This window comes from Maniola jurtina, chromosome 10, assembly GCF_905333055.1.
Source record: "Maniola jurtina chromosome 10, ilManJurt1.1, whole genome shotgun sequence".
NCBI lineage: Eukaryota > Metazoa > Arthropoda > Insecta > Lepidoptera > Nymphalidae > Maniola > Maniola jurtina.
Window position 1 is genome coordinate 1,367,574 of NC_060038.1, and position 11,500 is coordinate 1,379,073.

The 11,500-nt window shown below is 36.1% G+C and overlaps 1 protein-coding gene across 2 annotated transcripts; it reads right to left on the reverse strand.

The window, feature by feature from the left end:
* Positions 1-4,631: 4,631 nt before the first annotated feature.
* Positions 4,632-5,922, reverse strand: LOC123869128. Of its 2 annotated transcripts, none has more exons than XM_045911878.1 (2): positions 5,808-5,922; positions 4,632-5,365 (listed from the first exon to the last, which is right to left on the reverse strand). In XM_045911878.1, the coding sequence occupies exons 1-2, from the start codon at positions 5,893-5,895 to the stop codon at positions 4,860-4,862; spliced, it is 594 nt and encodes a 197-aa protein (XP_045767834.1). In that variant the 5' UTR covers positions 5,896-5,922; the 3' UTR covers positions 4,632-4,859. The 2 variants fall into 2 exon arrangements, with proteins under 2 accessions (XP_045767834.1, XP_045767835.1); XM_045911879.1 differs by having other exon boundaries at positions 4,634-5,344.
* Between the last annotated feature and the right edge of the window lie 5,578 nt (positions 5,923-11,500).

An 11,500-nucleotide genomic window follows, 5' to 3' on the forward strand; every position in this document is an offset into this window, starting at 1 on the left:
TTGTTTTGAAAATACGGTATGTGGTACATGATATACCGAAATTTCAACTAATTTAGTTTTTGAGATAGCCCCCGTCACAAAAATGGTCTAAAACTGACAACTTTGACGGCCCGCCTCGATTTCTTTATTTTTTAAGAGAAAAATTAATGAACATATTTCACACTTAATGAGTGACATTGGCAATGGTGACATTTTAAGAGGGCTCCGTTTTTACACTTTGGGTACGGGATCCTAAACTAGATACGCTAGAACGATCAAAATAGATATTCCCTAAGGGTGAATCTCCATGTTATTAATAGATAAATAATAATCCATTCAAGTTTTATAGATAAGCTGGGATGTTAATAAATTAGAATTGAAAATACCTACCTGTAAATATTATACTCAGTTTAATTTAAAAAGTGGGGAAAAAATTATAAACATTTGCTGTACAATGTACATTCTATAACTCAAAATTTAAAAAAAACCCCGAAACAAAAACCTCTATAAGAAAACAACTAGAAAAGAGCTGATAACTTTCAAACGGCTGAACCGATTTTCTTGGCTTATAGCTAAGAACACTCTCGATCAAGCCCACCTTTCAACCAAAAAAAAACTAAATTAAAATCGGTTCATTCGTTTAGGAGCTACGATGCCACAGACAGATACACAGATACACACGTCAAACTTATAACACCCCTCTTTTTGGGTCGGGGGTTAAAAACAGATTTTTATTTATTTTTATGCTGGGTTTTGATTTATCGTGCAAAATGTTGTCAAATATTAGGTATATTTTCTATATTATTATGATAGTACATTAAGTTTCTATCCGATAGAGACGAGATAACTATCGCTATAATATACTTACGAATATAGTTACTAACACTGAATGACATTATCAAGTGTCGATAGTACTAAAACTTTGGTGCTTACGCGTCTATCTTTATATTCATCTGATTAAATATATTTGCGGTCGAAGAGAAAGCAATAAATTTTACCGAAATTACCTTTCGCCGAAGCTCTTGGAAGGTCCATATCAAATCAGATTGACTCTTATCGTCGCACGGTTTATCCGTTACACATATAATTTTCTTTTGTATTTTTTCCAAAAGAAATGATACAAATATTTCTTAGAAGTAATATCATTTTAGATGATGTAGAATGTTTTTTAGATTATTGGGTATTAAAGAAACGGTAGTGCTGGCTACTTTATTATTTTTAAGAGCATTCCCTAATTCCTGTTTAATAGAAAAATATTTTTTCTAGAAACAAAGGCATTTAAAAAAAACCGGCCAAGTGCGAGTCAGACTCGCGCAAGTTCAGATTTCGGTATTCGGGGACTTTTTCAAACATTTTGCACGATAAATCAAAAACTATTATACATAAAAATAAATAAAAATCTGTTTTAAAATGTACAAGTAAAGCCCTTTCATATGATATCCCACTTGGTATAGTTATCTTACTTTGAAAATTGAAACACATTTTAATTTTTTTAATGATGTAACCACAAACTCACGGTTTTCAGATTTATTCCTGTACTTGTGTTACAATACCTACCTACCTGCCTTTCATGATTCTAGGTCAACGGGAAGTACCCTATAGGTTTCTTGACAGACAGACAGACAACAAAGTGATTCTATAAGGGTTCCGTTTTTCCTATTGAGGTACGGAACCCTAAAAATAGAACTAAATCATTCAAGATATTTTACATTGAATTAAAACTCACTGATTGGTTCGTAAACCTCCTGAATTCCCTCAGTTACAAGTAAGTACGTTCTCTTTGCATACATTTTCGATCCCTAAAGGCTCGATGACACTGGGCTAATTTACGAGCTGCTAGTCGGCGAGTTTAAAAGCTAGCGAGTGAGCGAGTAAGCGAGTGTCGATGACACACAAAACATTCCACTCGCTCAGTAGCCAACTAGCTAGCGTGTTGACATTTTAGCTTTAAACTGCCAAAACGCAGATGCTCGCAACTAGTTTACTAGCAGTGATGATGACACGTGGCTACTAGCTATCTTACAGGCCAACACGCCAGCGAATGGCGAGTAAATTAGCCCGGCTTTCTATTTTTCAAGCAGCGTTTTTACAATCTGATAATCAAAAGCAGATTGTGAAAAAGCTCGATGACACGTGGCGAGTTTACAAGTTACAAGGCAGCGAGTTCGCTAGCAGCTTGTAAACTCGCCCCGTGTCATCGAGGCTTTAGGTAACTTTCAAAAGATTATATGAGACTCCAAGGCGCTTAGGCGCGAAGGTGACGATAAAATTTCAAAGTCAAAATATTAACTAAGATATTTTCGAAGGTTTTTTAAGGCCACGACTTTATAGCGGGCGACTACATAATTCAGACCTCCTGCCAATAAAGTTGTTGATAATCTAACTTTTTCACCGCAAATTTCTTTATCTTCGAGAACTGAATAAGGGAAAGAGCAGACTGGTAGACTAAGAAGGGTTTGTATTTTGACTCTCATGCGTTTTTATGACTGCGTAGTCTACAAAGACTACACACAGTAGTTTCGCAATGTTCGTCCGTTTGTCCGTCCATCCGTTACTACTAGTAGTTAAATAAAATTTGGAAAAAAATGTAGGCACCTCCCCAACACGAAAAATGGTATCGAATTTTTGTTTCTTATCTATTTCTTTATTCTTTATTTATTTGCATTCATGTTTTACATCATAATAGAAAAAAATAATTATAATATAATATTTCATGGTAGGTACCTATGGGGCATCATTATTTACATTTATTGTTAATTGAATTATAATTGTTCTGTAAAAAAATGATTTCACGTCTGCTTCTGCCCTTAAGCTATATTTTGTCTAAGGCCGTGAAAAAGGTTAGTTTTATGGAGGTACGTTTAATATCTTTTGAGTTGCTTTGTAAGGCTTTTGTTTATATTTCTTAGTCAAAAAATAATTTTTGGGTCACCCAATCTTTTATAAGACTTTTTAGGTAGCGTACTTCGATTAGACTCTTTTCATGGTACCAAGAAGAAAGTTTTTAGGGTTCCGTACCTCAAAAGGAAAAACGGAACCCTTATAGAATCACGTTGTTGTCTGTCTGTATGTCTGTCTGTCTGTCCGATTTGTGCGAACCTTAATGGTATCGCAGCAAGACTCGACGAGTCCGTGGGGTTATTCGTCCAGAGTCACCCGTCATAACGCGAACGCCGTGATAGTGACGCTGGTGTCGCCCTGTGGAGTATTTGGTGTCACGGCGAGGCTACTACCGCGATTCTGTCTTTCGTGGTGCCTAAAGTGTTGCAAATCTGTCAGTACCGCAATACAACAATAAATAATTACAATATTTAATTAGACCTTATTACAATGTAACTAAGCCTATTTTCCAGTGGAGACAGGACTATACTTAAGGTAGCTATGTTCGCCAAGTTATCCGACCACAAATGCAGAGGATCGGTCACTTAGCATTCATTCATTTGTAATTGTAATACAAGCGATCCACCGCGGTTGATCAAATTTGCATAACTTAGCATGTCGCCTCGGTTGTGCTACTTAGTACTTACTTAGATAATATAAACGTAATAGGTCTATATACGTAGGTATTTGCAGTAGTATACACAACAATCCTGTTTGAAATCATAAATAACGTTCTTCTTTTTTCACGAAATTTCACACATCAAATTTTACTCACGTTATCAACATATTTTAACTTTCCCACGAAAATCCATACTAATATTATAAATGCGAAAGTGTGTCTGTCTGTCTGTCTGCTACGCTTTCACGGCTCAACCGCTGAACCGATTTTAATGAAAATTTGTACAGACTTAGGATACATTCCGGGGAAGGACATAGGCTACTTTTTATCCCGGAAAAACAAACAGTTCCCACGGGATTTCCAAAAACCCATCCGCTTAACCGATTTGTCTGAAATTTGGTACTGAGGTAGGTTGCGTACCTGTAATTGACATAGGCAACTTTTTATTCCGGAAAATCAAACAGTTCTCACGGGATCTTTAAAAACCTAAATCCACGCGGACGAAGTCGCGGGCATCCTCTAGTAGGAAATAAAATTAGGGACCTAAGCATTGATTTTAGAGCCAGTCCTTTTGTTTATTCTGCGGTCCTAAGATTAGAACTGCTGAAAGAAATGCTGGTTAAAATAAGTTATCTTTTGTTCACGTGTTTCCATTGTATATGCTAAATAGTGTTATAATTGAATAGGTAAATAAAAAAATAAACATAAAAATCCATTATGGATATACATATAGAGATTTCTCGGAAAAAGAAATTTTGGTATCGAGTTTTAAAAGCTATTTTACTGGGATAAATAATTATTCATTCACTCGTATATTTCTACGTAATGAAAATTTTTCCTATGAGCATGGATAAATATTTTCGCATTAAGTCCGAGTTCGTAGAAAAAATAAATACGCAGTAAATATTTTGCTTCATCTAAAATAAAAACAATTTCTATTTAATATTATTTATTAAAAAAAAATATCATGTAATTAACTCAAAATTTAAAAAACCCCGGACACAAAAACTAGAAAAGAGCTGATAACTTTCAAACGGCTGAACTGATTTTCTTCAATTATAGCTAAGAACACTCTCGATCAAGCCACCTTTCAAAAAGCTTTCAAACAAAAAAAAACTAAATTGAAATCAGTTCATTCGTTTAGGAGCTACGATGCCACAGAGATACACAGATACACAGATAAGCAGATACACAGATACACACGTCAAACTTATAACACCCCTCATTTTGTGTCGGGGGTTAAAAAGTAACCATCTATAACGAAGGCTTAGTCACAACTATAATAGGCAGATAGGTACAATTGAAATATTAGGGTGCCCACGCTCGAATCTGAGCTACATAACATTACAAACAATAATTTGCTCCTGATGTATAATAAATATTACGTTTCTATTGCAAACTCTGTGTTCTTAACTGGTCGAACGATTTTCACGTACTTGGTCCTAACAGCACCTATTTCAGGCTTATATTTTCCCACTGAAGTTTGTCTTGTAGTGAATATCACTTTATTTTTCTCCGTTGCAGTGCTCATTTCGTCGAAATTATGCTGTTTAAGTCCAAAATCCTTTGCGCGTTTTCTCAAGATTATCTCGAAATTCGATAGTTTCATGTTCTTCTTTTTCAATGGAATATTAAACTTCTTGGTTTTCTTATTCGTTCGATGCTTTGGATTTTTGTGCTTGTTTTTAATCAAGGTGTCCACTTTGACTCTGTAGACAATAGACATGTTTTTCTTTGAAGCCAGGTCTTGGATATCGTTTAGATACTTGTAGAATGTTGGTATAGCGTTTTCCCCTTTGACGTCGAAATGGTTCGGTATTTCTTTGAGATGTACCGATGGAGTTTTAATTTGATTGTGATGATGTTCTGAAAATAAGATGAATAGCTCTTGGAATGAGATTGATTGATTATTAGGTTGTCAAAATTAATTCATAAAACTTAATTTATTGATTTCGAAAACCTTGCAAATCATATTATGTAATACTTCAACTGAGTAGTTTCAAATTACGAAACTTGCTTGAGACTAAAAAGTTTTCATTTCGATTTCTGAAAAGATTTTATCTGCACTTCAAGAATAATATCATCGTCATCATTCACCATGATCATCCCATCGCCAGCTCACTACTGAGAACAGTTCTCCTCTCAGAATGAGAAGAGTTAAGCCATAGCCCATCACGCTGACCAAGTACAGATTGGCCGACTTAACGTTCCATTTAGAACATTAGGAGAACTCTCAGTTAATCCATGGTATAATCTACCTCCATTCTAAATTTCAGCTAAATCCGTCCAACAGTTTTTGCGCGAAAGAGTAACAAACATACACACATACCTTCAAAATAAGTTTGAGCCGCAACATAGCCAATAATTACGAAAACTACGCTAGTACGTGCAAAATTATGACTTTGACCGGGCCCCATAGTGGCGCCTGTACCAATTATCCTTCGAACAATGATTTATATCACCACAGGTGGCTTATATTGGTTACGCGTAAGAGTAAGAGTAAAAAGAAACCAGCCAAGTGCGAGTCAGACTCGCGCACCGAGGGTTCCGTACTCAGGTATTTTTTCCGACATTTTGCACGATAAATCAAGAATAATAATGCATAAAAATAAATATAAATCTATTTTAGAATGTGCAGGTAAAGCCCTTTCATATGATATCCCACTTGGTATAGTATCTTACCTTGAAAATTAAAAATACTAATTTTTTGTCCATGAACACATATTTTGTTTTTTTTTGTGATGTAACCACAAATTCGGGGTTTTCAGATTTATTCCTGTACTTGTGCTATAAGACCTACCTTTCTGCAAAATTTCATGATTCTAGGTCAACGAGAAGTATCAAATTCAAATTCAAATTCAAAATATTTTTATTCAATTAGACTTTTACAAGTTCTTTTGAATCGTCAAAAGCATCTACCACTGGTTCTGCTATAGGTTTTCTTGACAGACACGACAGACGGACAGACGGACAGATAGGCAGACAGGCAGACACCAAAGTGATCCTGTAAGTTCCGTTTTTTCTTTTGAGGTACGGAACCCTAAAAACGTAAACAATGCCGTTTGTTCATATGGCCGAGTTGATTAACCCTGCAATCTGTTCGGATCGTAAATTAGATTATTTTTATTGCGATTTTGCAGATGTTTCTCATGAATGCGATTGGGGATTTGTTTTTTTTTTTTTTTGGTTGTAGAAAACTGAGTTGTATCATCTACTAGCCGATGCCCGCGACTTCGCCCGCATGGATTTAGGTTTTTCTAAATCCCGTGGGATTTCTAAATCTTTGATTTTTCGGGATAAAAAGTAGCCTATGTGCTAATCCAGGATGTTATCTATCTCCATTCCAATTTTCAGCCAAATCTGTCCAGTAGTTTTTGCGTGAAGGAGTAACAAACACACACACACACACACACACACACACACACAAACACACAAACTTTCACCTTTATAATATTAGTGTGATGAACCTCGAAGTATGCAATTGTACCATGATGATTTAGAAGACAAGGGAACCTCTCCGAATTCAAGTCGAAAATATTTACATTTAATCGAGGGTGAAATCAAATAAACCAATATTTACTACTCAGAACTAAGATCGTTACAAAGTTAAAATGGGAGCCCGATCATTGCGATTTCGATTCGTTGTGTCAATATTTTATCACAACACAATAATAATCCGGGAATTGTGTAACTAGGTACAACAACCTTTCGTCCTTGTATTCGTCCACATGAAATTCAAACTGTATCAACCACATATCAACCCTACCCAAAAAAATACGAGTGTGAATGAAGCCAAGTTCTATAAGTATATCAAGAAAGTGAGCTATTGCACCTATTCCGAAGCTTTGCCAAGTTCTATAGAAGGTCTTTATAATATCATTGCTATAAGAATGTACAAGCTGGGTTCTTGTTCTAACTGCACAAGTATCTTTGATTGTTTTAAAATATTTTTATATAAGTAGTATTTTTATAAAATACTAGCCGATGCCCGCGACTTCGCCCGCGTGTATTTAAGTTTTTTGAAATCCCGTGGGAACTCTTTGATTTTCCGGGATAAAAAGTAGCCTATGTGCTAATCCAGGATATTATCTATCTCCATTCCGAATTTCAGCCAAATCCGTCCAGTAGTTTTTGCGTGAAGGAGTAACAAACATACACACACACACACACACACACACACACACACACACACACATACAAACTTTCGCCTTTATAATATTAGTGTGAAAGATATAGAAAAAACATAGATATTGTCACTACGACAAACTCGAGGATAGAGAGTTCTGTTCGAGCGGTCATAGGTATACGTTTTTCACGAACAGCTGGGAAAAGAAGCGAAGCTATGGGAAGGACACCTAGGAATTTACACAATAGCTAATATATATACTTACCATATATATTACCTACCAATGGCCGCTAATTTAGTTTAGTTTAGTTTTCAATGTAAGTAATCTAAACTTGAGCAGTACTTCATCACGGCACTATTAATTACTATTTCTCAATAACCACTGTCACCCATGATTAATGGCTTTTAAAACTAACTCTAGATCGCATAGGATAATGAGCTCTATCACTTTAGTCATTACGGTTATATTAGTTCGAAGGAAATCGCACAAGTCTTCCAACCAATTAGCAGTTGTAACTAAACGGGCCGAAGCTGTCCACTAATTATCACAACATTTATTAATTCGTGCTCATAAATCAAATGATATCACCAGAGATAGTAACTATTATAAGTAAATTATCGCGCTAAAGTTACTCATGAAGGTCAATAGAGTTTCAGTCGGTTCACTCGTACATCCAAGGAAAAACAAGCTTTATCAACCGACTAGCTGACGCCCGCGACTTCATCCGCGTGGATTTAGGTTTTTCGAAATCCCGTGGGCACTCTTTGGTTTTCCGGGATAAAAAGTAGCCTATGTGCTAATCCAGGATATTATCTATCTCCATTCCAAATTTCAGCCAAATCCGTCCAGTAGTTTTTGCGTGAAGGAGTAACAAACATACACACACATGCACACACACACACACACACACACACACACACACACACACACACACACATACAAACTTTGGCCTTTATAATATTAGTGTGATAACCTAGACGAAGTGGTGGTAGCCTAGTTCACGAGGTCGCCCAGTTCGATTTTAGACATGCACCTCTAACTTTTCAGAAGCGGTAAAAAAAGATTCCGACGAATTGAGTACCTCCTCGTTTTTTGAAGTTGGTTAAAAATGTCACTTGCTTTAACGGTGAAGGAAAACATCGTCAGGAAATCTGCACGTCTTAGGTTGAAAACTATAGAGCGCACTTTGACTTTGCTTAGACTTAAGTTTCAGTTAAAACGAGAGAGATTTATGGCAGCAGTATAACGCTGCCTCGTTTTAACAGTGTCTTAAGTCTGAGCAAAGTCAAAGTGCACTCTATTAGATCACAGCCTTAGAGTTGTCGTTACCGCACTTGGCCAGCGTGGCAGACTATCGGCAAATCATTCTCATTCTGAGAGGAGCTCTGTACTCAGTAGTGAGCTGGTAATAGGTTGATTATCAACTGATAGACATCTACTGCTGGACATAGGTAATAGTCTCTTGTAGGGACTTCCAAACGCCACGGCCTTGCGCCGCCGCCATCCAGCGGCTCCTGCGACTCGTTTGATATCGTCTGTCAACTTAGTGTGGATATCTTCAAACTCTATGCTTTCCAGTGCTCAGTCGCTAGCATCTTGGGACACCAAACATCTATCGGTTTTTTGAACTATGTGACCTACCCACTTCAAATTCGAATAATGCCTCTAATATCTATAGCTATATCCTTTGGACCATTTTGGTTGCCTGGAAGAGATCGCTAGGTAGCGATAAGGCCGCCAAATTGTACCTATACTTTGTTGAGCTTTGTATGTGTTTTTCTGTACTAATTTTGGGGTGTACAATAAAAGTATATTCATTCATTCATTCATTCATTCGCAATCGGTTGAGCTATGTCGGTTACTCTCGTTTTCCTACGGGTTGCCTCATTTCTGATGACGTAGAGAAACTCCAAGCATAGCTCTCTCCATCGCCCGAAGAGTGACTGAGCTTTCTTAGGATATCCATTGGTTAGCGACAATGTCTCGGATCCATGTCATCACTGACAATTAAGTAGCTGTTGTAATCCGCCATAACTAAAAATTTAAAAACCTCCGACACAAAAACCTCTATAAGAAAACTAGAAAAGAGCTGATAACTTCCAAACGGCTGAACCGATTTTCTTCGATTATAGCTAACAACACTCTTGATCGAGCCACCTTTCAAACAAAAAAACTAAATTAAAATCGGTTCATTCGTTTAGGAGCTACGATGCCACAGACAGATATACAGATACACACGTCAAACTTATAACACCCCTAGTTTTGGATCGGGGGTTAAAAATAAGAAAATTTGTGTAGAACAACGTGTAACATGTGATATATACTGCCACTTTTTCACTACTAAACAAGCAAGCAAAGCAAGCCACCAAGCAAGCACCACTACCACACAACAAAATATGAATTAACTTCAGATTCAATTTACTTTTTCTTCACAAATAATGCATTTTCTACTAAATTTATCGCTCATAAGTGTTGTATAACTACATAAAGATTTATAACCTTGTTACATTGTATTAAAGCTCAGAATTGTGTAAAATGTTAATCCTATATAACTTTTCAAGCAATTAACAGTCGCAAAATCAACGGCCCGAAACCATCCACTAATTATGGCGACGACATTCGTTAATTTGAATTTGTAAATCAAATACCATTAACATATCATTAACCTGGTGTATTTAATTCATTATTGATTTCATTAACGTCGATTTGTTTGGCATATGGTTGGAATGAAATATTAATTATTATGATTCATTCATTTATTTATTTATTTATTTATTGTCAATTTCGTACTAGCAACAGTTTCATTTTTCACAATCCACATGTTATAACAGAGGTATGTTTCCGGGTACAAAACCGGGACTTCTGAAATAGGCGGGAAACGTTCTTTAGAACTTATTAAGTAGAGTACGAAAATATTATTTATATCTTGAAAAATAAATAGGAGTCCATCAAAGTTGTCAATTTTAGACCATTTTTGTGATGGGGGAGTTTTTGATCTCAAAAACTAAACTATATCAATATAACTAGTTAGGAATATGAAATTTCGGTATATTATGTAACAAATGCTGTATTTAAACAACAAATATTGACAAGAACGATTTATCAAGAAACAGTGAAAAATTATTTTGCTATAATCCGCCAACAGATAAAATCTGTATGGAAACATGCAGTTACAAGCTAAGCACCGCTTACCTCCCCAACCAAGCAATAGAGCCAAGTTCCCAAGCAAGCAATGCCACCACCACTCACATGCACCACCACACAAGACTTTTCCACTACTCTCGACGCACGTTTCGCCCCGACACCGGAGCATCCTCAGGAGATTTCGACTTTACAATGCTGTATTGTCAAGTACTTGACAATACAGCATTGTAAAGCAGATGTTTGACCATACAGATTTTATCTGTTGGCGGATTATAGCAAAATAATTTTTAACTGTTTCTTGCTAAACATGAACTTCCGCAAAGTAACGCCTGATTCTATCCAATAGAACGATTTAAATAATAGTTTATAAGCTGCGACCAATACAAATGAATTTTTTTTTGAGGTTTTCTTTCATAATTATATAGCTCGGAAAAGAAATATTTCATACAACCAAAATATTATGTTCATAATTATGTACCTACGGAACCATTAAAGGGCGTGGCCCAACTCACACTTCACTGGTTTTTATGTTTATTTATATTATTATTGCAATGTTCGCCGACATTGTAACTTTCTGAATAACTCACCCCATACATAACGAAAAGCGGTTTATTGCATTTTAAACATTTTTTCAGGCAAGTGTCATGTTTTCAACAAGAAATGTCGTTTATTTTTTAACCTTTTTCTCCCTTTTAGCTTACCTATCGCGGCGAGCGGACCGTGTCGGGCAATTTATAACGTGATGATACGA